This window comes from Taeniopygia guttata, chromosome 1A, assembly GCF_048771995.1.
Source record: "Taeniopygia guttata chromosome 1A, bTaeGut7.mat, whole genome shotgun sequence".
Classification (NCBI taxonomy): Eukaryota; Metazoa; Chordata; class Aves; order Passeriformes; family Estrildidae; genus Taeniopygia; species Taeniopygia guttata.
Genome location: NC_133025.1, coordinates 13,153,943 through 13,181,118, shown reverse-complemented (window position 1 = coordinate 13,181,118; position 27,176 = coordinate 13,153,943). Strand labels below are relative to the sequence as shown.

General features: G+C 37.0%; 1 protein-coding gene across 8 annotated transcripts in view; it reads left to right on the top strand.

The window, feature by feature from the left end:
• Positions 1-27,176, top strand: part of SRPK2 (SRSF protein kinase 2) — a 125,351-nt gene that overhangs the window by 79,841 nt on the left and 18,334 nt on the right. For all 8 annotated transcript variants that reach the window (XM_030263768.4, XM_072919523.1, XM_072919516.1 and 5 more), the window contains 9 exons: positions 4,626-4,777; positions 10,536-10,644; positions 11,184-11,271; positions 11,513-11,600; positions 15,901-16,007; positions 18,289-18,454; positions 20,483-20,508; positions 21,900-22,146; positions 23,100-23,588. In XM_030263768.4, coding sequence (XP_030119628.3) covers positions 4,626-4,777; positions 10,536-10,644; positions 11,184-11,271; positions 11,513-11,600; positions 15,901-16,007; positions 18,289-18,454; positions 20,483-20,508; positions 21,900-22,146; positions 23,100-23,588 — 1,472 coding nt within the window. The remainder of the gene's footprint in view (positions 1-4,625; positions 4,778-10,535; positions 10,645-11,183; positions 11,272-11,512; positions 11,601-15,900; positions 16,008-18,288; positions 18,455-20,482; positions 20,509-21,899; positions 22,147-23,099; positions 23,589-27,176) is intronic.

Genomic DNA, 27,176 nt, shown 5'->3' with positions numbered 1-27,176 from the left:
GTAGTTCTTAGTTTAATCTGACAAATTTCTGTGAGTGCAGTACAGTGTTCATAGAGAAGGATTCCTGCTGTTGTACATGTTCCCATGGGAACAGGAGGTTTTCCTGAGATGGTCTTCTATAGCAGTCCTGCCTGCAAGACATTCTTATCCATTACTTCAAAATTAAAACATATTTTTTGTCTGTGAATGTTTCAGATAAAGAAGCCTGAAGTCTCTTGATTTTTAGTAATGGAAATCATTAATTTGTTGAGGAAAAGAAATGGATGTCTGAAGATGGAGTGACTGCATGAGGACACACCCAAGGTGCACCTGCATTCCCTCTGGCCAGCAGCAGAGCAGCAGCTCCTGGGGAGGAGTGCAGAGCTGTGCCCCAGTGTGCTGAATGCTGTTCCACGTTCCAGGCTGCTGGGCTTCACGGGTCAAGGGCACTCCTGGGCTAGCCATCAGTCAGTTTTTCTTCCACGAGTTTTTTTGAGCCCTGTTTGAACTTAAATAACTTCTTGTATCCATGATATCCAAGGGAAAAAAGGTCGCCTTAGTTCTTAACATCATATTGCATGAGTCTTTTTTTTTGAGTTTTCAATCAACTTGGCTCAATTTGTGTGGGATGAGGCAGGACAGCCATTTCCCATTTGCCTTCTCTGTATCTCTCAAGATTTTGTAGCACTCTAATGTCTTGTTTTCTTGGCTGGAGAGCTCTAGTATGTTCAGATGCTTCCCATATGGAAGGCATTTTGTGATTTTCCTCACTCTCACTGCTCTTGTTTTACCTTTTCCATTACAGAAGAATAGCAAATGACCCCACAACATCATCAAGAAAAAAAAAAAAAATGGATGGAATTTTCTGGATTTCTCATAGTATAATATTCTCAGTATTCTAAGGTTGGAATGTTAAGGAGATTGCTTTTACTGTTGTCTGTTACCCAGTGGGAGCATGGAGCAACATGTCCACGAGAGAGAACAGTAAAATTAAGTTGTCAGAAATGTTATGTTTCATAACAGTGGGCAGTTGATTTTTTGCAAGATTTCATGCAGGGTTTTGACGCATTTTGCTTCAAGTTCACTGTAGAGGAGAAATACTTCAGCTTTTCTTTTCTATTTTACTAAGTATTCCCTCTAAGAACAGTTTAAAAATAGGATTTAATTGTATTTTGATTGGACTTTGCTGTAAATTAATTTTTGTCTAATGAAAAGGCAGTAATTAAAAGACAAAAAATGCTGGCTAGTGTTTGCTAATTCTTTTTAGTGTTTCTTTCAATACAATTATAAGGTTTGTCATTGTAGCTTGTGGAAGTGGTCAGTTCTCTGCATACCTGCTGACAGAATAGTGAGAGTCTAGAAATGGTGTGTCATCATCTTCTCTTAATTAAGTGTTTATGCTTGGATGGTGATGAGCAATCTAATAGTGGCAGACCACAGAGTACCAAGTGATTACTTCAGAAAAAAGAAAAACAGGTTTAATATTTATCTCCGCATGCATGTGTTACCTCATGCATATCATTACAGCATTTCAGGAATAAGAAAGACTAGTAACTTGAAATAATGGTTGTTGAGTAGCTTTTTGTTGTAATAGTATTTGACAATTATATTTCTGAAAAGGAAACTGAGATTACGGATGTGTTTGTGACTCACAGGTTTCTAAATGGTTGGACTTTTTGATGCCAACAATGTTTTAAAGTCTACTCAAACGAAAAAATAATTTACATTTAGCAGACTGTACTGGAAAAAATGAAATCTAAGCTGAATAAACTGTGTATTCATGCTCTAAATTGCAAATCAAGATGTTGTTGAAGCATTCATCATAGCTTATCTTTGCAATTCAATAAAAGTCCACTAAGAAATAGCAAAACTGGAATTCTGTCATTGATGTCCTTCCTAACACTGTGAAACTGTGGATTGGCATAAGAGCAGGATTGGGGATGCCAGGATGAGTTACTCAGCCTGTAGGCAGAATTTAAGTCATCAAGTGAAATGCTGAAGACTTGATCTTTACAAATATCCTAGAAAAGTAAAACTGGAAAAAAACCAAAGAACTATAAGAATCTCTTGCTAAGAATTCTGAACTAGAGGAAAAAATTACTAAAATGCAGAATTAGCAGTCAGACTGATATAACTCAGCTTGTTTCTTTCCTTCCCTCATCTTTCTGTACTAATACTTGATTGCCCCAAAAGATGCAAGGAAAGCTAAATGGGCAAACCCAAGATCTTCCTCATTTAAAGCAGTGTTTTGTTATTTGCTGACAAAAATCATAAATAACTCCAGAAGGAAATAAAGTCATATCTTTCCTTCCTTCCTGGTGTCCTCAAAGGACAGTAATAAAACACATCTGAGTATAAAAATCAACTGGGATTGAAGACAGGAAGAATAACTCCTTTGAAACCAAAACCAAATACAGTAGCTTGAGAAAGACTCAGAAGAACCCTGTTTTCTTAACCGACTTCAATGAATTTTTGAACTTGCACAACACTGCATTCCCTGCCCTACCTTTTCTATAGTTGTACCGTTTCATGTGACCAAATTAGTAATGTGGGCCCTAGTGGTCAGAACAAAGTAAGATGATGGCATCATCAAAAATGAGGAGTCCAGGCACTGATGGATGTGCCTCTGTTCCTGGCACCCTGCTTTCAGACATACGGATGAAGTACAGATATGGATGAAGTACTGGCTGTTGCACTCTGCATTCTTCTTTTTGCTTGTAGAATCATTTAGGCTGGAAAAGACTTTTAGGGCCATCAAGTCCAACCATTAGTTTTTTATTTTTAAGTGTTCCTAGTTCTTGATCTGTGTATGCAAAATGGTCCTGTGCCCAGCAGATGAAGGTTTGTAATGTAGATCCCTTTGTGATGGTTTGTTGGCTTTAAGCTTTCAGATCAGGTGTAGGAGCTGTCACTGTCACTGGGAGCTGGCTGGCACCGTGAAACCAGGCTGGTTCATGAAACCAGGAGGGTCAGTAATCCGGTTTGTAGTAGGATTAGCTGGTCAGAGAACGTGCTGAACTTTCCATTTGCAGTTACTTTCCTCTCAGTGTACCAGATAAAGACATCTGTTGGGAGCCAAAAATGAAAGAGGGAAGCAAACAACCAACATAATTTTAAATAGGAACATCTGCAAATATATTTATTTTTTATCTTACAAATGGATTTCTTCTTTCTATTCTGTCTAGTTGCATGTGGTTAAAAGTGATGCAAATTCATTTACTTTATTAGATTTCTCATCATAACTTAAGTCATTGATAAATTAGTTCAAAGTACCCCTTTTTAAATCTGACCATTTATTGACTGAAGAATTTTATTATCTGAATGAGGTAGCAGGCAGATGAATTTAGTATGCAATGCAGCTTGCAGCGATGTCCTTTTAAGCAAAGGCGTAACAGCAGCTGCTCTGCAGGTGGTGAGTGTTGCCAGTGGCATTTGTTTCTGACCAACCATGTTCTCTTTGACACCAAATGGTCAGTCTGTCTGTCTTCAACAATTGCAGTGTGTTAAAAGGAAAAGGAATTATGAGGAAGATGACTTAGCAGTGGGATAAACATAAGTACAGTTTTTACTCGTGATGAAGGAAGTATTTGGATCTTAATTCTAGGTGCTGAAACATCAGCCAATTACAGATTTATCGTTTTTTATTACATGAAGGACAAAATACTGTTAATGCAGTGTTTTTTAGATGTGGTCAATTTAAAGCAGATGTAAATGTAATTTATAGCAGCTTTTGATGGCACAATTGATTAAGTTACTTTGCAAATGTATTTGGAAAGTATATACTTTTCATTTGAGAGAGGCATAAAAACAAACAACAGCACCAACCTGTTTGGGGAAGGCTTTCTTAATTATATGACAGAGAGGTCATATCACTTCAACCCTGGACATAAGTCTGTTGAAAATACTCAGTTTTGAAATGTGAGTAATTTGTAGTAACCAAGCACAGCTTTCTTTGGAACAGGATATGAAGTATATTTTACTTATGGTTGTTTTTTTACAAAATAGGAGCTGCTAGACAAAAAAAAACCCCATCTCTTGCCCGGTGGTGTCAGACTGTTGATTTTGGTTTGGTTTTTTAAAAAATTAATTAGTTTGTATTAAAGCATGTGATATGCCCTGGGATGAGCATTGTAGACTACTCAGGAAGATGAGATTTTTTTCTCTTACTTTCTAATAGATGTTTTCAGTATTTTGTATACTGAAACAGCTTTCCATAGTGTTGGCAGATGAGAAGTGCATTAAGGTTTGGGTCAGTGTCTCTAGAAGATTGTTTCTTGCTGTGTATTAATGAGATCTTTCCTCCTTCAGCTAGCAGGCAGGAGCTTTTGAATTACTTGATAGTCTTTGCAAAAATATTTCTTCTCAGTTGTGCTCAAGAAGATGAGTCTAACGTCCCATTTACTCGTCAGGAATTTCAAAAGCTCGTCTGATTCTATACTTTGTCTCTTTTGCAAGCTCTTTCACTTGAGACCCGCTCTTGGTTTGGCCAGGTTCCTCTCTGTGCATGCCTCCCCAGTGTCCCAAAGGGGATGTGAAAGGTGACGGTGAGAACGAGAGATGCTTCAGTGGTTTTTCATCCCCGCTGAAGAGCTGGGCACCCCGGTGAGGTGGCTCTTTACAAAGTGTGCTCTGTGTCCCGTTTCCAGGCCAGAGCCTCAGCAGAAAGTTCCCTCTGCACCGCCGCCTCCGCCGCCGCCCCCGCCGCCGCCCCTGCCCGAGCCCGGCCCGCCTGAGCCCGAGGAGGAGATCTTGGGGTCCGACGATGAGGAGCAGGAGGATCCCGCAGATTACTGTAAAGGTGAGCGCACTGCACCGTGGTGGTCATGCCAGTCTTAGTCCTGGTTCGTGAGGGATTTTTAAAGAGCTGATCTTTAATTATAGAATTAACTAATGCAAGAATTAGGAACAGCTCTTCATTTCAGGTCCTGATACATAATTGTATTCAGCATTATTTTTTCACTTAGCCATAGCTTGTTTATACAGTTTTCAATAGAGCTACAAGTATAGCATCCTTGTATTCTTCCTGATGTCCCAATTATAAGAATAGAGAATAAACTTCCCTTGATTCATGTGAGTTGTAGGAGAAACAAAAACACCCAAACCAAGACAAACAACTCTTCTTGTGCTCCAAATTGTTCTAAAATGCTTTGGTGCCTTTAAGAGCATTACGTAAATTTGTTTTTTAAATGGTATTGTCTGTTTTTCCTTTCTCCTCTCACTTGCACTAGCCTAAGATGTTACATGCTTCTTTTCACGTGGTGTCTTTCACAGCTCTCAGCATTGTCTGAGGCTCTCTGCATCTTCATTTTATTACAATTTCCTTAAATTTTGTATTGGATATATTCAGGTTTTAAATATTGTTAAATGCATAAGGGCGTGATTGCAGTACAACAATGTCAATACTTAAATTTATTTTAATGTCACTGCTAGAGTTGCAATTCTGTTCCCATTAGGGTAGAATGTACAGTGTACTTACATGAAAAATGACAAATAACACTTGTATCAACTCTGGGTTACCTATTGCAGTACATTTCAAGAATACTTACATTAGAATTTTCTCTCTTCAAATCAATATTTTAGAATAGTCAAAAAGCACTCTATGCACACTGATTGTATCTGGTATTCTGTATTCCTCATACCGAGAAATACTCCCTGTGTCAAATGTGATTATGTCTTCTTAATCAGAAGTTTCTGTATAAGCCTGCAAATGTAAATGTACTATTTCAAAGACTCCCCTTCCTAGCCTGGAAAAGTGTTTTTTATTTACATATTTAACAATGGAAAGTGACTATTTCATCTTGGTGTAGAAGGTTTTATTAATATATTTCAAATGTATAAGTGGCTTACAAATACTAATAGTAAAAGCCAAACAATAAACTCAAACTAGATGTCAAAGTCTGCAGCAGGGAAGAGAAAAACATGTCACCAAACCATGCTCAAGTATTTTGGTTTGTTTTTTTATTATTTGTGTTAAAACACGTTTGTTCTGTAAGATAACTTTTGGCGTCTTTAACATGTTCCATCAGTGAATAAGGATTTGTTTAAACATCTGTGTACTCATAAACATCTGTATTTCCTTGAGATTAAGCATTTCAAAGCTCTGACTTTATTCTTTCCTGAAGTAAGGGCTGCATTTAATTTCCAACAATCCGTTGTTGTCTGTTTTCCAGTATCCCTTGCAAAATGTCACCATCTGCAGAAGCTAGATCACAAAACAAAAAAATAGTCTTAAGTTGAGAACCTGCCTATGAGTTACCTGTTTAACTAGAGCAGGTCAGTAGTGAGATCTGTATACTTCTGAAATAAACTACATTACACTAAGAATACTTCTAGGCTTCCTAAAAAATTGAAGGGAACTTCTGTATGCATAAAAGTTCTTCTGATCCTGAGGCTTTGAATTTTTTAAAGTACATTAAGGATGGTTCAAGCTTTGGTTCATTTGGATGTCATGATCATTACTTGTTTCTATGAGAGCAGTGTTTTTGTTGCTTCAGTAGAGGATTTGCTTAGTTTTTGACCCCAATTTCCTGTAAGACTGAGCAGTGCATTTCCTTCTTTCAGTCTGCTGGCGTGGAACTGAAGGGAGGGTCTTGATAAGAATCTGAATTCCATGACCACATTGGGATTTGTTTATATATTTTATACTCTGTGTAGGGAATAAGTAAGTTATTTGGAATGGCTTTTAGATGCATTTTCCATTTTTTTTTGAGAGATGTGTTATTAGTTTGAGTATCTTATTCTGTTTTGGGTAGCGAGTGGAAGATAAAGATAAGGAAATTATCATTTATTACTGGAGTGTCTCTTTTATTCCTAATTTTGTCTTCAAAATGGCAGTCTTCCAGCGTTTTTGACTGAGGCCCAGAGCATACTTAATCTCTTCTCAACCTCAGTCTGAAATTTTATAGGAGGGGAATTTTGATTATGAGTATATAATTATTTTCTTCAGGAATTCAGCACATGACCTGTTAGCTGTATTTCTGTTGAGCATTTTTGTTACTACTTTTATTTTTAAGGGTATGTTACTGTGTGCTGGACTTGCATCTTGGTCACATTACATGGTGATTAGCAAATAGTCATAGTAGTGTTTTTTAATGAGGAAATTGGATCAGTTTGTATTAGCACCTGATGTGAAAGAGACTGACTAGCAGCCATCTGTGAGAAGCAGGCTGACTTCCGTTCCCTGGGGGCTTCCTCCAGGCCCTGTTTAAATCTGTAACATTACTTTTGTTTGTGTTACTGAATTTGCATAAAATGCTTTGCAAATATTTATTTAAGGAATGGAAATATCAAATGTCCAACTGCATGACTTTGAGGGGCACTTTATAAAGCTAGTTTTTCTTCTCTGAGAAGCCTTGAAACACTTGGTGATTTTTTTTTTGCAAGAGTCTGTTGTGTCATGGATGTAATTGGAATTTTTTGCTTCTCTGATCATCTTCTCTGCCCCCTGGAGATGTCTCCCATTCATCCAGTTCACAAAGGGAATAATTCCCTATACAAACATAGAACGAGCCAGCTACAATTACCAATACATTCAGGAGACATTCAGGAATAATGACCTCATTTTTCTGACCCTCCTTCTTGCATGCATGTAGCTAGCTAGCTGTTAGAGACTTTTTTTTGTGTGTATGCTGCAGTACAACAGGGTGGAGTTTTTTTTGTGTTACATTATTATTTATACACTGCCAGTATTGTTTTTACAAAAGCAAATAATTTTTATCAGCTTGTTAATTTTACATAGATGCTTTCTTGTTACAAATACTTAGAAATACTTTTGGTATCATGGAGAACTGAAATGGTTACATTCATCATAGGATGACACCAGCTTTTGAAATACACATAACTAAGTGGGTTGTTACCTGGTTGTCCACAACCTGTTACTGCAAATGTTGCTGATATGAATAATCAGAGAGTGGCATGTACAGGATTAGTAAAAGATTATTTCCAAAACTGCTCCTGCTGTGACTTAAGACGGTGGAAAGTATCTTGTGAAATACTTAAAAAAAAAAAAAAAAATATATATATATACACACACACACGTGTATGCTATATATGCTTCCACTGTTGGCATCTGTCACATTTGCTGGTGTATTGTTATAGTTATGACAGTGGTGTAGGGATCAAAACAACATGATTTTTACGTATATAGTATTATTATGCTACCTACACGTAGAGTTTACTAAAATAACTTATCAAGCCCCAGTTTATTAACTTTGGTGTCTTTGTCTGATTTCCTTTCTATGCTGTTTCCTCTTCTGTCTTTGATAGGAAGAAACTATCACAAGTTATTGATTATTTTTGACCCTTTAAAGCACAAGTAGGCCAAAAGTTACTTGTAGAGTCAGACTTAAAAGACTCTTGTTTGCTTAAACTACTCCTAGAAACATATTTCTATCTGTGATAGTGTATCTCTGTGGAAGTCTCATACAAATTTTGCAGGCCATCAGATTTGATTCACTTCACAAATGCAAACCTTTTCAGTAATGGAAAGGTAGAACTCCTCCTGTATGTTCTCTTAACTTTCCTCTTGCATCTATGACTTCCTCATCCTGCATAGAATTTTGTGGGAAAAAAATTACCAAGTAATTATATTTTTGTTTGCTTGTTTTAAATCAGTCAGTAGCTGTCTTAATGATTATATTTATCCAGATTGTTAAATATTTCCATCAGCTGTTACTAGAAGGATGCTTAAATAGACAAAATCAAATTTAGTTTTGTTTCTAATTTTTGTATCAGTACCGATTCATGTATTTGCATTTATTCAGCAAAATTTCTATAATAGTGAAGTTGCAATAGACTCAGGCTTCATATGTGGCTGATGCTGTTTCTGTTTGCAGTCAGCCCTCACTCAGTAAGTCCAGGTCCCCCCTTCTCTACTGGAGAGCAAATCCAGTCAGGTGTTCCAGAAGTGCTCTGGGTTTTGATTTGGAAATAAGGAGTTCCTGCCTGGCAGTGTGGGCATCCTTACTGAGGGTGGCACAGCTCAGCAGTGGCAGTGAAATTCTCGTTTTCTGTGCTGGGTGAGTTGTCCTGGCAGCTTTCATGAGCATCTCCTTCAAGTGATAAGAGGGCTGGGGAGGTCTTCCCCAAGGGAAGGGTCAGCTTTTGGGTGAAGCTGTGTCTGCTGTTTGCTAAGCCTTTAGTTACATCTTAGCAGACATATATCAAAGCTGTGTGTTTCAGAGTTTGTTAGTCACACCAGCATCTAGCACAATACATCATTTAAGCTTTATCCTTCTCCTGAGTATGTAATAGTTAAAATTCTGTAGCACAGTTGTGTTAAATTTATTAAATTAATCTGCTCTGGCAGCATGAGAGTTCATAGAAGAGCTGTTGAACTTCTGTTAAGGCAGAAGATGTTATTAGCAAAAAAAGAATATAAATATATCCAGATTTGACATCACTGTTCCCACAGATAAAAGGAGATAAGAGAGAAGTCCCTGTTTTAAATTCAAGGAATTAAGTTATAAATTCACATTGTTGACTTAACCAGTTCTAACAAGATTTTCAGGGGATTCAAAACAGATTCAGAAACTTCAAGACAGTAGTTGGAGGCTTTCCTAATTCTAAATGGATTAGTCAATAATTGTGGATCCTGCCAAAGGACAGTTGGACATGACATTGTGAAGGACCAGAAAGAGACAAAGAAGTGGCTCCTTGAAAGCTGCTCTGAGTCTGCTGCTGATGTCTTGGAGGGTTGCGTGGTGCAGCTTTATTGTTTGTTTGCAATTTAGGCAAAATTATGGATGTTATTGTTGGTGTGTTAAGGTTTGAATAAAGATCTTATGTGTTCATTGTCTTCCCTGCGTTTAACTAAGAGTGTCTCCCAAAATATAAAGGATATAAAAGGCTTCATTACACCTCCTAGACCTGAGCTCCAGCTTGCTCTGTCCTGTTGGCCTTTCTGCCTAGAGGGGTTGTGGAGAACCTGTGTAGTGGTTTAAATTTGGACTGCAGACTTTAGTAATGAAAAAGCCATTCAGACAAAGCCCAGAGCTGCCTGCTTTCTCTTCTTCCTCCTCACTGTAAAACCCTCAGATGTCAGAAAAATGCATTGCTGCTGTGGATCGGGAACCAAGTAGAAGAGCATCAGTGAAGTCTGCATTGTTCTTAACACTTTCTCAGGAAGTATTTTATTGCTGCTTTTATTACTCGAAAGCAAATGGGAATTAAAACAATTTCTGCTGATATTCTGCAGTCATCCAAAATATGTTGACTGGAGAGGCTTCAAATACGATAAAGAAATAATGTAGATCTTTATTGTCTATGAAGTGGAAGATAAGCCTAAGGAAATAGAGAACAGATGGTTATATTACCATAAATAAAAGCCATAAGAGAGAAGGGTGAACAAACTCTACAGGAGTTGCAGGACATGAGTTCTTTCCCTCCAGGCCAAGCAAGGCCGAATTTTTACCATTAGAGTTTTCTTTATATTTCCTATTATAGTACAGGACAATTTGAAGCAGAAAATATATAACTAAAAGATAATTACTTGAAAACCTGGGAATTCTTGTTTGTTTTCTAAATATTCTTTTTTCTACTTGTTTTTTTCATGAAAGGAGGCTATCATCCAGTGAAAATCGGTGATCTTTTCAATGGCCGGTATCATGTTATTAGAAAGTTAGGATGGGGACACTTCTCTACAGTCTGGCTATGCTGGGATATGCAGTAAGAAAACTATTTCCTTCAACTTTTTTCCTAATACATTTTTTAATTTTGTTTGCAATGACTTCTGTTTTATGTGTATGATAAGGTTATATAAATATTTACTGTCTTTTTGTGCAGAAAGATGCTACAGTCTTATTTTGCTCTTGATTAACAGTGTAGTTTATAAAAGCTCTCAGAAATAAATGTGATTCTATTTTCTTTGACAAATTAGCTTTGCTATTGAATTTGCATGTTGTCTTGAGCATGCAAGAATAAGCTTATATTTTTTATTTATTTTGTATCTTTAATGAAAAAATATAATTACGTTCATTAAATAATAACTTGTAAGCAGATTTAGAGACATTAGCATCAAGGAGACTAAAATATCAATAATTACACTATTAACAGAGTGTTGTTGAAAGTTGTCGTTAAGTGTAATTTCAGCATTTTCTGTACAAATACATTAGACTATGAAATATTCTAGTTGAAAAATCTCAACCATCAGTGTATGTTTGTTTTAGCTCAGTGTACATCTTGAAAGTGTTTATCTTCTTTTCAAGGGGAAAAAGGTTTGTTGCAATGAAAGTTGTAAAAAGTGCCCAGCATTATACGGAGACAGCCTTGGATGAAATAAAGTTGCTCAAATGTGTAAGTATCGCTATTGCAATACAGTGTTCAATAACAATAATAACAGGAATAGTGAATTGAAAAAAAACATAAAGAATTTATATTAGACTCTTGTTTTTTTACATGTTGTCCTCTAAACATCTTATTATGAGTTAATATTTTCTGAAGCTCCAAAATACTTAAGTTTGTGTGGAAAGCTAAGTAATTAGTATTTCAAAGTGAATTTTTTCCTAAAATATCAGTGTTTGCATTCTTGGTTTAGGTTCGTGAAAGTGACCCTAATGATCCCAACAAGGATATGGTTGTACAGCTAATTGATGACTTCAAAATTTCTGGAATGAATGGAATTCGTATCCTTTTGAGAACATGGCATTCTCATTAAAGATATTCTACTGAAATAAGTAAGCATTTAGTTCTGGATTTTTTTGTAGTTAACCTTACTTTAAATATACAAATTAGAAACACCAAAATGTATGTAGATGCCAAGAGAAGTGCAGTGTGTAAGGCACTCTGTGGAGTGAAAGTAACTTAGCTTTTCTAAACAGTGCAAAACTAAAAAAGAAGTCTTATATATCCTTTCATAGTCTGGTAGAACTAGAAATACATTGCTTAAAAAATGGAGTTTACTGGAAACATTTGTAATAACTGAAGCTTACAAGAAATATTTTTTTGTTCTAGACTGGTAAAGAGAAATTGTTGGTGTAATGAAAAATCTGGTTTCTGTTTTCTTGTGAGAAGTGTGAGGTCATGGAGATGATTCTCTTGTTCATGTAATCATCTTTTGACCAGGTTTGACCGTGTTTTTGGCAAAGGTTGTAAAGCTATGTCTTTGAAAGCTGTCTTTACAAAAACAAAAGAGGGATAGTGGAAAAAGAGAGAGATAAAGTGAAATACAACTCCCTCATTCTCAGGGTAAATTTTGAATCTGTGAATATATTTGATTTTAAAGTTGAGCTAAACTGAGTGCTCCTTGCTAATTATATTAGGTATTTTAGCAGCTTATTATATTACTGTGCTTTCATTTACTGTTACAGCTGGACTTATGTGTGTGCCTGTTGTGTTTTGGAGCCCAGTAGCAAACCTCATTGTTCATGGGTCATACTGCCAGAGAGACAGTTCCTGCTCTAGAGAGCCTAATTATACATTGATTTTGGTGATGTGCCTTCAGCAGATCAGATTAAAGTACCTTTCACCAACTCCCATCTTCTAGGAGAGGAATGTAGAAGGTAACAGTCAGTAAATCTGAATGCTCACTAGAAAGCATCCTTCCAGACAGAAGTGTGCAAGCAGCTTTCATCCTGTTCCTCTGCCTCTTGACATCAGTTATGGAGCCTTTGGGTATATGGTGAGAATGAGTGCAGGGTCAAGTGTTCTCAGGTACAGACTGCTGTCTAATCTCCTTTTCCTTTCCCCCGTTTTTATTTGTTTTCATCTGACTGTAGTGCAGTTGAAGAATAATTATTTTTAGAAATCAAAAATTTTGATTTACTGTTATAGTGTAAAACACTAATATGAAATAAGGAGTACAATAATGCATTTATAGCTATACATAGAAATAGCTCTTGTGTCTTTATCAGAGCAATTTCCCAATAATGTTCCTAAATTCTTGTTAAGATTCACATGTATTTAATTCACTGTATTAAAGGTAAGGGCTGTTTCTGGGTGTGAAGAGTAAATTTTGTTAGTGATAATATTTGGAAATCATATCCAAACTTCAACTTAAATTTTTGCAATGTAGTACTTACACTGAGAAAGCCAAAAGAGACCATGTGCTAGTGAAAAATAAGGGGTCAGGTAGCTTTGTATTGGCAGATTAAAACTGGACAGCTGATGTTGATTTGTTCTATTTCAGTTTTGCCTTCATGTTAAAAATGGCAGTACAGAATTTTTTATGTAGAAGTCAGATGTTCCTGCCTTATTGAAATGTACATTTTCCAGAAAAGTACCAATATACAGGATGGATTGATACTGGACTCAAATTTAAATTGCATCTGGAAGTCTGTCAAAGTCCTGACTGCCAGCAAAAATATGATACTGAGTATCTTATGCATTGAATATTCCTGAGAACAGCTTGTGCATCCTGAGTTATTTGAGCAGTGGTTGGTTGCATTATTTCATCAACTCCTTTTTAAGTTTTAATCTTTGGTGTAGGTTCTCTTATGATAGAGCAAGTAATTTGATTTTAATGTTTTGGTGCTGTTTACTTTTTAAAATGCCATATTAGTGCTACATTAGTGTCACTGAGTTGCACAGGTTCAGAGAAATCGAGTAATTTGAGATCTTTTCCATGCTCTGCTGTTTCCAGCTTCCTTTGGGCAAGTCACGAAATATCTGTTGCTTGGCTGTAAAATAAAACACCATATGCTTCATAGAGGCTTGATTATTGGTTATGGAATGCATTTAAAAGCTAAAACAAGACAGAAGAGAGGTACATGAATCCTTTGGATGGCTAGTACCACAAAATGTCATGGAGTTTCCAAACAGGGAAAATTGTCAAGAGCCATGTAGAGCAGAGCTGGGACTGTGCAGAGCCAGTGGCCTGCACTGTGTGACTGCAATTGTCATCTTTCTCCTAGGAGCTGGAGTAAGTGTTTACATACAGAGGAATTTTAATAATGTGTTATGCTGCACAAGGCTGATAATTTTTTACCTACTTGTATATTTTGCAAATATTGCAATTATGACTTTTTCATGAAATAACAGAATTCATGATCTTGGACACTTTGGTGTTTTCAATGTGTGAATTATTATGTTTGTTTGCAATGGACATTTATTAGAGCTGTAATAAATATTCATTTCAGTGTAGCATTTTTAAAATAAAAGATTCACATAATCATATGATGGAACAAGTGTTTTGAGAGACAAATGGAAAAAATAAGGAAGGAAACATTCCCACACAATCAGACATTATAATGATTGTAATATATCTCCAAAGAATATAGAATTAAATGTTATCATGTTTAAATGCTGCCAATCTAGAAGCAACTGAGATGCATCCTAAAGTCTTCTGTGCTGGTACAAGAGCTTAACTAGCCCTTATCCTTTGTCATATTTCTAAATGCTTGAGTAATGTGTATTTATAGATAGATAGTTATAGGTAGGATTTGAGTCAAGAAAGAACAGCTTTCAGTACTTAAACCTGTCAGCTGATTAATGTTAGATTTATTCTCACTTTGCTGCTGTGCTTAGTTTGCTCCTATGAGACATCCCCTGTGCTGCTTTGAAGAGAATTTCACAAGAAGCCTCCTCCAAGAATGTCTCCTAGGTGGGCTTCAGAGTTTTTTTGCTGCAGGGATTTTTGGACCTTCCCACCAGTAAAGTTATTGGTGCTGTAGGAGGATCCTGGGACTTGCAAGGCTGGATTCCTAGTAGTTTATGCAGACCTTTTCCCAAACTCTTTTTTCTGGACAGTCTGGCTTAAGGTTAATGTTTTTCAGATCAGGGTAGGAAATCAGACAGCAGTCACATTTTTGCATACCTACTCCCAACACTGAATCTGCTCTATATCTTCTCTCCATTCCAGTTGTCTCTCCAGTATGGAGTGTCCCTTGAGTTTGTCCAAGTCCTCCCTGCAGAATGTTGCAATCTCTTTTTTTCAAGTAGACGTCACTTTCTGGTGACCTTCCCTCTTTGCGCCTACCTCTGCCATTCCTCTTACATCTTCCTTCTTGCTCTCTCTTTGCCTCTCAGCTGTTTACTTCCCTACATCCCTTTCTCTTCGGGTTACTGGCAATGCTTAACATTTTTGTAAGTGCAAGGAATGTCAGGAATGTGCATTGGAGAGTGCAGCAGCAGCAGGCTGAAGGACTGTGGGCGGGTGTCCTATTTTCATTTCTGAATGTTGCAGTGTCCTTTTTGCAATCTGTGTTGCTGTAGCTTTGCAACTTGACTGCGTGGGCTCAGTTAATAAGCCCTGCAGAGCTCATGCACTCTGCTCATCCTTTATGATGGCTGTGTGCTCTGCTAGTCACTTGTGTTCATTGTGGGGTAAAGGAACCAAGACTGTTTCCTCTTCTGAAATGGAGTTCTGAGTACACCCAGTTGATGTGAGTGGGAAATGGCTACTCAGTGTCTCCTCTAATACAGGAATTGAGGAATGTGAAATGAGATTAACAGTTGCCAACAGTTACATTACAGTTCTTCAGAGTGTGCTTTGACAAGTCTTGAGACCTTTTACTGTTGGTGTAACTTCAGTATAGAGGATGCAGATGTTAAAACTTGAGTTACCTTTATGCATATAGGTAGGTATTTGTGTGTGACAAACTGATAGACAAGGTAAGTCTATCATCTAGAGATCATAGGCCAAATCAGTACTTTCAACTGTCTCAAAGAAAAGAAATGCCTGTTAGTTACTTTTTACAACTACTTTCTTAATTATTCACCCTAATGCTGTTGTTAACATGCAGTAATAATGCACAAGATTTGCGTAATTAACATGTTTTATTTTAATTGATTCTGCTGTTGAACACTGCTTCTGTATGGTTTTATATATAATTGAAACAAGGTACCAAAACACTTACCATGCTCATTTTAGGGAGAATCATTTTCCCTCTAAAGGGGGTGACGACTCCTTTAGCCAGAACACAAGTAAACATTTGTGTTGATCTCATGAACAAGTTTATTTGGAAGTTATCCTTAATTAAATTACAGATGTCTGCATGGTCTTTGAAGTACTTGGACATCATCTTCTAAAATGGATAATCAAGTCCAATTATCAAGGCCTTCCTATCCGTTGTGTTAAAAGCATAATCCGCCAGGTAAGTTTTGTTAATATTCTAATTAGGTTTTTCCACAATTGTTAACAGTTTGAAGGTTAGAATTATGATATTTAAACTGAACTCTTACTACTAACTAAGATAATTTTATTTTTATCTCAGTGGGGTTTGCAAGAGCATCTTAATGGGTAGCCTGCACTTCTGCATACAGGGGTTTTGGAGGTGTTTGCATTGTGGTTTTTAATTGTCTCCTATGATAAGGGAGTTTCCTGAACTGCATTAGAGAATAAAAAATTGAAGCAATGAGTCTTTTTCATAGATGTGAAGATACTCATATTAAATTGCAGTTTTGGTTGACATGCTTCTAAATAAAATGTGGAAAACAAAAGATTGTAACCATGGAAAATAGTAATACCATTGTGATATTTATAGTGAGGAACAAAAATGGTATCTCTCTGAAAAATGGTAACCTGTTCTTTAAAGAAATTGGTGTCTGTCTGTATTTAAGTTTTTGTACAGTCAGAGTGTTAGCAACTTGAAACAGTTCAGAACATTTCATTAGGATGTGTTCTTTCAAAATATGTTCTTTTGCTAATCTGTGAAAATCAAGTTGCTGAGAGGTGATTTTAAGGAGAAAGTGTTTCAGCAAGGAGAAAGCATATATGTAATACATCATAGAGTGATTCAGGGTGGAAAAGACGTGAAGGAACATCAGTTCCAGCCATTAGCCTGCTGCCAAGTCTGCCACAAAACCATGTCCCTAAGTGCCACATCTGTACTTTTGAAAACACCTCCAGTGGTGGTGATGCCACCACTTCACTGGGCAGCCTATAGCCTTGGCAGCCTTACCAGCCCTTCAGTGAAGAATTTTCTTCTGATCCAATCTAAACCTCCCTTGGTGCAACTTGATACTTGCTCTGATTCTGTTGCTTGTTACCTTGGAGAACAAAGGGACCCCCCCCAACCTCCTTTCAGGCAGTTGTGGACTGAAGGGACCTTTTTTGTCAGCCTCCTTTTTTCTACAGACTAAACACCCCCAGTTCCCTGCATCAGACTTGTACTCCAGGCCCTTCCCCAGCTCTGTTGCCCTTTCCTGGGCACACTCCAACACCTCCATGCCTTTGTTGTAGTGAGGGGCCCAAAACTGAACAGAGGATTTGAGATCTGTCCCCACCAGTGCTGAGTACAGAGGGACAATCAGTGCCCTGGTCCTGCTGGCCACAGTATTGCTGATACTACCAGGATGACATTGGCCTTCCTGGCTAGCCAGGCACACACAGGCTCATGTTCACCACTGTCAACCAGCACCCCCAAGGGCCTTGTCCCTGGGCCACTTGCCAGCCACTCTGTCCCCCTGCCTGGGGTTGTTGTGACCCAAGGGCAGGACCCAGCACTTGGCCTTGTGGAGCCTCACATAATTGGCCTCAGGCCATCATCCAGTGTGTCCAGATCCCTCTGCAGAGCCTTCCTGCCTTCCAGCAAATCAATGCTCCCACCCAGCTTGGTGCCATCTGCAGACAAGTGGGTGCACTTGATCCCCTTGTCCATTAAACAGGGCTGAGCCCTGGAGAACACCGCTGGTCATGGCTGCAGCTGGATGGAACTCCATTCCTCACCAAGCTCTTCAGCCTGGTGTCCACTCAGGTTTTATCCAGCGAACAATGCACAGCCCAGCCAATTCTGCATTTTGGGAGGTAGTTGGAAGTGAATTGGATAAAGGCTCTGAGCAGGCTGGTCTGATTCTGAGGTTAGATACAACTTTGAAAGTGGTATTACTTAGATCAAGGTGTGAATCACACAGTCTTCCAACCTGAACTGCTTTTTGAATATAGACAATGGTAATTCAAACACTTCATACCTGGGAAAAGAGGAAGAGCTTAGTCCTGAAAGATTAAAAAAAACTTTTATTTTTGTGAGACTGGAATTAACTGTTTGGACTAATGAGAGTGGCATTGTTTGGTAAGGCTTTCAGGTTGCTTATTAAAGATAATGTAGATCTTTCTTCTTTTTCTACTTGGACAAAACTTGTTCTGCACATGTTTTAAAAACTGATTTCTGAAAGTTGAATATGAAGCATTTCAGTCATTGCTCTGGTGTTACTGTGCGTCAAACAGTTTTGCTTCATAAGCTTCTGTAATTCCATACTGCAGTAGAAAATTATGTGTTTATGCTACTACTTGGTAATACATTTTTTCCAGTTTTTGGGTACTTTTGAGCATTGGGATAATATCAGGCTTATTTTAAAATGCAGCTGAATGTTGAGTTTCTTAATAAATTCAGTTGCAGTTTCAAGCAGATTTTTAAAAACTCCCTTTGTAATTAGGTACTTCAAGGTCTAGATTACCTGCACAGCAAGTGCAAGATCATTCATACGGATATAAAGCCAGAAAACATTTTGATGTGTGTGGATGATGCCTACGTGCGCAGGATGGCTGCTGAAGCTACCGAGTGGCAGAAGGCTGGTGCTCCTCCCCCTTCTGGCTCAGCAGGTATGAACAGGATATTAAAATGCAATGTAGGAAACTGCCACCAGTATACTATTGCTAACAGCATTTTGTCCAGTGAAAATTCACAGTTTAAATAATTGTATGTGAAAAATACATGACTGTTTAATTCTTTTTCCTGCTCTGGAAATTATCCAAGTAATGATTTCGTACTGGTTTTGCATGTTCAAGTTTTCAGGGTCCCCAGAAACAGAAAAAGATTTATTGGTGTAAACTTAATCCCATCCCACAGGCTTTAATGCCTGCGTTTTAGTCACGTTGGAAGCTTACATCTCTAATATTGACAACAATTAATAATCTTACCTAAATTATGTCTAGTTCAGTTTAAGTTCACCAGCATCCTTGTGAAATCATCTGCCTTTTTGTCTATTGTAACTTACTTTTAAGATGCAGTGAAAAGTTTTACATTTGTGGTTTTTCACCCTTAAAAATGGAATTTATTGTAACTAACTGAACTCGTGATAAGCCCATTTTCCTGGGGGCATAAAATGTTTTATGTTAAACTTGCCAAGAGTTTAGATAGGAACTGTACCTTATGTTTAGCTAGGAGAAGCCAAGGTAAAGAAGTTGACAGCAATAAGCAAAGACAAACAAGGAGGAAGTGTGGCTTTTCTAGTGATTTTCTTTTTAGTACTATATATTCTTAGTACTACGGTTGCTACTAATTTGCCAATTGAGCACATCAGCTACAGGCAGTGGAAAAGTAATTCCCTTTGTAATACTGTCAGAAAATTAACAGATTAAAATCTGTGAGGTATGTTAAAAATATTTGCTATATTGGGAGCAAATACAGTGATCAGGATCCATTTCACAGCATTATATATTTTGAGATGAAAAGTTGTATAAATGGTGAATGTATTATATTGAACTTGACATAATGTGTAATCACATAGCTAGAGATTTTATGCTATTTATGTGGGAAATAACTTGATTTTGTTCATGCAGCCTTTGTATTGCTTCCTGACATTAAAATAAGTATTATTTTAAGGAATGGCATTCTTATCGCACTTGCTTCTTAGCAAATTGCAATTAAATATATGGCTTTCCACACAGGAGCTGAAGATGTGTTTTCTTTACATCATTGCAAGAATAGGCTGTGTATAATTTCCCTTTTTATAGCAGTGATGGCGCTCAGGTTTAAGAATCTTTTTGAAAACCTTTGTCTTTCCAGGGTATTCTAGCAGGCTTTTCCCTGAGCTTGGTAGCAGAATCTGAATGCATAAAACAACTCTATTTTATTGGCCATTCTTTAATTGCCATAGGCCTGTGAGGGGTTCTCCCCTGTTGAGTTCCTCTTGCTTCACTTGGCTTCTGTCTCCTGTTTTTGGTTATTTCTGTTGGTTTTGATCACAGGGGAGGTTTTATGTGGCTTGTGGTGCTCTGAGAGTGTGACAGCATTGCAATCCCATCAGAGCCAGTCACTGATGGGATGCTGCTCAGAGGTGCTTGGAAGAGGCCCATGCTGGAGCTGCTTTTTCTGTGATATGGTGTGTTTTTTGCCTCAGGCACTTCTTCATGCCTCCAGCCCTAGCAATCAAACTGCCTTGTTTCAGAATAAAACACATGAGTATTTGGCTTTTCTGTTGGGTACTACACAGTAGTTGTATCTTTGCTAATATTCCCTGAGCTATTTAACCCAGTCTCTACCTGCTCTGTCAGCTGACGACATACATTTAATCTGTGACAGCTCTGCAGTCATTCCCTGTTCTCTATCCACTCTTTATTGTTCAGCCTTTTTTTTTTTTTTTTAATTTCATAAAAACTCTGCCAACCACAACACAGTGAACACAGCTGCTAGCTCCTTCCAGTCCCAGATGCTCTAATGGAGACATCAAATGATTTCAGGCAGCGTGTACTTGCAAAGAGTAAAAAATCTGGCTAACAAAGTAAACTTAACACTACCTTATTTATTTAAGAATATTTTAAAGTTATTTATATGATTTTTTTCTTTTCTAAGTTGTTTTTGAAAAAGAAAAACTTTATTTTATTTACTATTTATTTTTGTCTTTTTAGTGAGTACAGCTCCACAACAGAAGCCTGTAAGTATTGTTATATAATACAATTTAACTGCCTTATTTTCTGTGTTTCTCTGGCTATTAATATGTATTAGACTGTTAGTAGCCTCAACCCTTTTTAAAAGCTTCCTTTGAGTAAAGCTTTTATCTTTCAAAGAACATTTTTCTTTTAATGTCTGTGGGTTTACCACTGTTAAGCACAGTATTTCTGTGATGGAAATTCTCACAGACATACAGTTCTATAGCTATTGTCAAACTAAGTTAAGCATTGCCATTTTCTTCTCTTGAGGAATAATCCATTTGTCCAAATCCTGACAAAAATGGGTGAATGCACTAAATATTGTGCATTGGAGATACCTTAAGGGTATAAAGGCCTGAAAGTTGAGGCAATTTTATGAGGTTTGAAAGATCTCTTTGCCATATGCATATAGGAAAAAACAATGGTAATACAGCTGTTCAGAAATATCTGCTTTCTGTGAGTACAGAACATGTATAATTTCAGTGGGTATACAACATGGATGAAAATTACTGGGGTTGTGAAATTTAATGTCTTGTTTAGGTGATCCCATGGCTTTTTGTGAAGATAACAGTATTAACAGATAAACCTTTGAGGAAATGTTTCTCTCTGTTCCTTTTACTTTATGTTTTGATTGTATGATGATTTCTTACTGTGATATTTAAACAATGAGTGAAAACTGGATAGATCTCATCAGATCGTAGAAATAGAAGCCACAATTCAGTTAAAATGCAAGGAAGTGTTTCAGTCCGAGCTGTGATGTATTTCATTTTTCATTTCCTTGTTGTTGTACCTGAATTTTTCAATCCTTATGTTATATAAAATGAGAAACTTCATAATGACCATCTGCTGTTTGTAATTCATATGTTTTGGGCCAGAAGGGAGTAATAAAAATGCTTTCATTGCACAAGAAAATAGCTGAACAACACAGCTTTTATTTAAAATTCAATGTTTTCAGAATCTTTAGTTTCTTGTGTCTTTTTGCTTAGAATACTTTTGCAGGTTATTACCTGCATTATACAGAGAGAGAAATAAGGTATTAAATTTATATGTAAACAACTAATATTAACCTGATTATTTTCCACATAAAGTATCATCTGTTCATCTGGATTGAAGTTTAAGATTATTGTGTTTAGCAAGGTTGTAGGATCATTGGAATTTTATTATGCCATCTTAGATGTATGGATGTATTTTGCAAGTTTTGGTGGATTTTTGCTTCATACAATCCTGTATCATTCTTGATTTGAAGTAAACTGGAAAAATGAATATAATTACTAAATTACTTGCCATCTAATATTTTCAAAGAAATGGTAATCAAACTGTAAATTAGTTTGGTGTGAGATGCCTTGAAAATAAAGAATTAATTTTTCTTTTTCTTTCTTTGGTATTAATATTTCAGGTTGGAAAAATATCCAAAAACAAAAAGAAAAAACTGAAGAAAAAACAGAAGAGGCAAGCTGAGCTGCTAGAAAAACGCCTGCAGGAAATAGAAGAACTAGAGCGGGAAGCTGAAAGGAAAAAAATAGAAGAAAATGTAACCTCAGCTGTACCATCAAATGAACAAGAAGATGAGTACCACCCAGAGGTGAAACTAAAAACAGCTGATATAGAAGAGGTAGTAGATGAAGAACCTGGAAATGATGATGGTTAGTATTACTTGTTTTTATTGACTCTGAGTTTACTGTTCCAGAGCAGAAAGTAATTGTGCAGTGTTGCATCTGGTGCAGTGAACAAAATCTCCAAAATGTCCTAGATCATTAAGTGAATTTTCTCCTGTAGATGAAATTGTAACTACAAAACCTAAAAAGGTAAAGAAAAATCAAACTTACTACAGAAGTGAAGAAAACCATCAATAGCAATGTATAGCTAGAAGCAATTCCAAAAAGCATGTAGAAAACTCAACAGAACAGGCACTGTGCCACATTAAGTGGAACAACTGAGTATCCTGGTAAAGTAGAAGAACAATTAGATGCATTTTTCTGTACTATTTTTGTTGTAGTTGGAGTCATCATTGCTTTCCCCTTTTCTTCTTACAGTGTTTGTTGTAATGATCTATCAGATAACAGAGATTGAAACTTCTTTGCTAAAATTTTTGATATGTCTTGTTAAAATTCCTGTTCAGTCCTGGTGACTTGGACCATAATCATTCCAGCTCCATTCTGGCTTCTCTGCTTTTCTTGTCAGCTCTTCAGTCCTGATAAAGATGTAACTACTGAGATTACTCCAGTTTGGTTTTTGTTCTGCTCTTACGGAGAGTTTTCCTACTTCAGTGATGACTCCGTTCACATAGATTGAATTCTAGACTTTTAAAAGCTTGCTTTCAAGGCCTCATTCATCTTCCCTTCATAAGATTATTCTCTTCTGGATAGTTCCTTCCCGAACCACTTCCCATTTTTTATTTTTCCTACAGTCTTACCAGTCTGTCATTTTGCCTTTAATTTAGATTTTAAGGTTTGCATATTTCAATGATATTCAGTGTTTCCTTGTGTGATATGTCAGAAGTCAGGTAGTTACTGAAGAGTTAAAAATGACAAAATGCCTAATTTTAGTCTGGTTTATTGATGTGTGATGTAATGTGTTGCTTGCCAAAATTTTTCAGGTGAAGCAGAAGATCAAGATGAAAAAGAAGACACGGAGAAGGAAAACACTGAAAAAGATGATGATGTTGAGCAGGAACTTGTCAACACTGACTCTACAGACCCTAAGTGGATAGAATCCCCCAAAACAAATGGCCATATTGTGAACGGCCCATTCCTATTGGAACAACAACTTGAAGATGAAGAAGAAGAAGAGGAAGAATGTCCAAATCCAGAGGAGTATAATCTTGATGATCCAAATTCAAAAAGTGATTATTCTTATAGCAGCTCCTATGAACAGTTTAATGGTGAATTGCCAAATGGACGTCATAAAATTCCAGAGTCCCAGTTCTCTGAATTTTCAGCGTCGGTGTTCTCTGGGGCTCTGGAGTCTGTAGCCTGTGGCTCTGCTGTCTCTGAAGGATCAACTGTAACTGAAAGAGAGGAGAGCAGCCCATCTCATGACAGGAGCAGAACAGTTTCAGCTTCCAGCACTGGGGATTTGCCAAAAAGTAAGTGTTCTCCTAATGACTTCTGTCTAGTAGCATGGGTATGTATTGTATTGAATAAAAGAGGCAGGTAAATGGAATACAAAGGCAGTGGTTAGGTTAAGAAAAGATTGTTTAAGTGAATTGGATGGTTTTTCATGCAGAGCTGTGATTTATGGGTTATTTTCCACTCTAGAACTTGCTTTTAAGGGGTATTAGGTAAATAAATTATCGTATTAAATAACTTATCACAAATAAATTACTTGCACTGACAAGTCAGTCTACACGTGAAAGAGAAAAGGAAATCTATAAATTGCAAATAAACATCATTCCTGTAGTTTAAAGGTAGAAGATGAGCAGGAGATCATGTAACCTGATGTCCTTTACAAGTCAGTAATATCTTTTAAGTCCAGTAACCTTTATTGTTGGCTTAAAATGTATTTTTAAAAAAGAAAAATACCTGTTTTTAAATGGACAAATGAAATTATAATCTGTTTTGACTGAGATGTGTTCCACTGCTTGTTACTCTGAATTGTTTTAGAAGAATTGTACCAAGTTTGAGCTTGTTTGGCTGCAGCTTCTGTCTGTTACTTCTTGTCACATCTTTTCTCAGTCATAGTGTAAAATTCTGTATTATGCTGTGTTTTCATTCATTAATTGTTCTTTCTGTGTCAAACAGTTCCTGTCTTAACCTTTTATTAATACTCAACAGGGCATGTTGCCAACCCTCAGCTCATTATGGTGTTTCTATATTCAGCATGGTTTTGGATATTTAAATTCTGGCTATCAGTCCAGAACTTTTGCCTGTAAATCCATTTGAAGACATGGAAGGTGAAATCTTGGTGTCATTGCAAAGAGCTGGATTTTTGCCATTGAATTAAATAGCTTCAGGATATTACACATAGATCTTATTTATAGTGCCAGTGGTTAAATGATAAATATATGGGTTTCAGCTTTAATAAAGAAAATACTGGGAGTCTGAATGTGTGAGCAGCTAGCAGAAAATGGGAGTTTAGGGAGATCACCAAGCCTGCCATCAACATTGCCACAGAAGAATTAGAGCTGCAATGAAAATGCAGTCAAGGGTATTTCTTGGTTTAAGACGTTAGAAGAGCAATTCACACAGTTTATTGCAGGGTCTGACAGGTAAGGTAAGAAATATGAAATAAAATACAGCTCAGTAGTAACTGCATTTCTGGAAGATCCAGGCAGAAGTTCATCTCCTTATGCTCTGAAGTCCCTGAAACAATACAGAGGAGGTTCCTAGATGCCTGGTAGTTTCTTCTTTTGGTCAGCCAGCTGTATATAGTCAGAAAGACTCCATTGCTATTTTACTGGGGTGGTGTGTAAAATCCTTATGTCTTCAGAGATTAAAGCTGTTTTTGTCCTCATGGAAACAGCTTATCTCCATAGCTGGAGGAAGAAATCTGCTTTATTCCCCCTTGATGTTATCCCATCAGTTCACACACCTTTCTTGCAAAGAAAGAAGACAGACAGTAAATTCAGTGATAGTTGACTTTTTGAAGAAAGGGGAAAAGCTGAATGGTACAGATATTAATGGCATCAATAATAACATTGAATATAACAGTAATAAAACAGATGACAGTATTTAGAAAGAAGCATACAGGAGTTAGAGGCTATTTAATATTTTTAAATGGTGCTACATAATTTTTCACCATATCTTTATTCTTCTTTTTTTGTACTGAAGTAGACTTTTATTTGATCCTCTTTCTCTAGGCATTGCTATGCACTGTTAAGTGGCATGGTCTCATCTTATTTTTTTGGGGTTCTTGCTTTATTTGGTGCACAAACCAATTTGTGTTTAGTGGATGAACAGTTTTTATCTTTTTCAAGTTTTCACTGCGTGACCGAATGCCCTGAAGATAGATCTGTAATTTCCTCACAACTCTCCTCCTCTTTCCAGTGTTTGAATGTTTGCTGAGTACATTGTCATGCTGAGATTGTGAGAATTAGGGTGGTATTTCTTAGTTTTTATGGAACTAGGACACAGAAGTGTTCACTAATTTTATGCACAGGTTAAGCTTATTTGGATGCTTTTTTGTGAGTACTTTCTAGAAAATACAGTTGTTCTGACTTCACTTTCAGTTATAAATGATCTGTATTTGTCAAATACAGAATCCAAGAATTTATCTTTCAGAAGAGACAGGACTTCAGCATCATAAGTTTTTAGAAAAACACAGAAGTGTAGGCACTAGCCTGCTCAGGCCCTCTCTTAGGAAGAGGTTGAAGAAAGCTGTTGTGTAATGCCATGTTCAGATGTGTTAGTCATGAGGCTTTTTTCCCCCACTTCATTTGACTTTATTTACTGTAGTCCTTCAACAAGACATGTGGAAAGGATTTATCTAGCATTGTCTTTTTTTTTTTTTTTTTTTTTTGCAAAGACTATTGAACTGAGAAATGGTCCTGTTATTTCTTCAGTAATGCATGGGATTGTGTTAAAAAAATTGCACTGTACTATGCAGCATGTTTTTAAGGGAAGACTTTAATATTAAGCTTACTAGTCTTTCTAGTTCCTATCTTTTGAGCGTTTTACTTCTGCTCTTATGTTGATGCTTTTCATAAACTTGAGTCTTGGACTCCATTCCAGCTTTTTTAGAGGGCTGTTTGCTGAGGTCACTGCCCCTTCTGCCATTTGCTATTTACTCCTGTATTTTCATTCCCCGTCTCCTCTGGTGGACCCTGCCACGTTCTTTTGTGGTTGGACAATATTCAGTGCTCTGATGACCCATTCAAGCTTCCTGTGCCAGCAGTTGAAGATCTCCATCTGATTTCAGTCACTCCTAATTCACCATTAGACATCCAGTATTTTTTGCCCTTGTCCCATGTCTGATGTATTTTCCTCTTTCAGTTCTTTCATGAGCTTATCAGATCATTGCAGTCACAAGTGCTTTTTGGATCTAGTACCTCTTTCTTATCTTACCTTCAGTTTCCAGTTTACACCTTGTAGCTTTGGGACAAGGAAACAGAGATCAGTCCTGTGCTTCCCTGTGATTTGTGATACCTGGTTCTGTCTTCTGCCTTCAAGTCATCTGCTTTCTTTTCAGTTCAGGAACTAGCAGGTGGAATGTCAAAACAGAGAAAAGCAACACCTCTTCTTGTGGCATTAAGGTTTCAGTGTCCCAAGAGCCTCTAAAGATTGCAAGATAAATCAGATTTAAGTTCTGCCTTTTTAGTCTGGATCATAATTGATGCAAATAAGACCTTCAAAGAACTTTGAATGCTGAATTATTTGTGAGAAGGATGACAACAGCCCCCTAGGCCCTCAAATTTGCCAGGTTTTGGTGGGTCTTTCACCCCTTGGGATAGATTTACAAAAAAGGAAGAATACAGCCAGATTTCATTTACTGTAGCCAGGCATGGAAATGCAGGATTTATTTTCTCAATCAGATTGTTCCAAGAACATATCTTCCATGTGTGTAGTGGGTGAGTTCTTGGAGTCTGAGTTTTCACATTTTCTGTCTGAATCGGTACTGGGAAACATACTCTGGTTTTGCTTAGAAGCTCTTCTGGATATTGTAGTAATAGTCATTTGGCAGCTAAAAAATTAGAAAAATTTGAAACGTGTAAGGATATTTAGAAATCTGGTTAAGA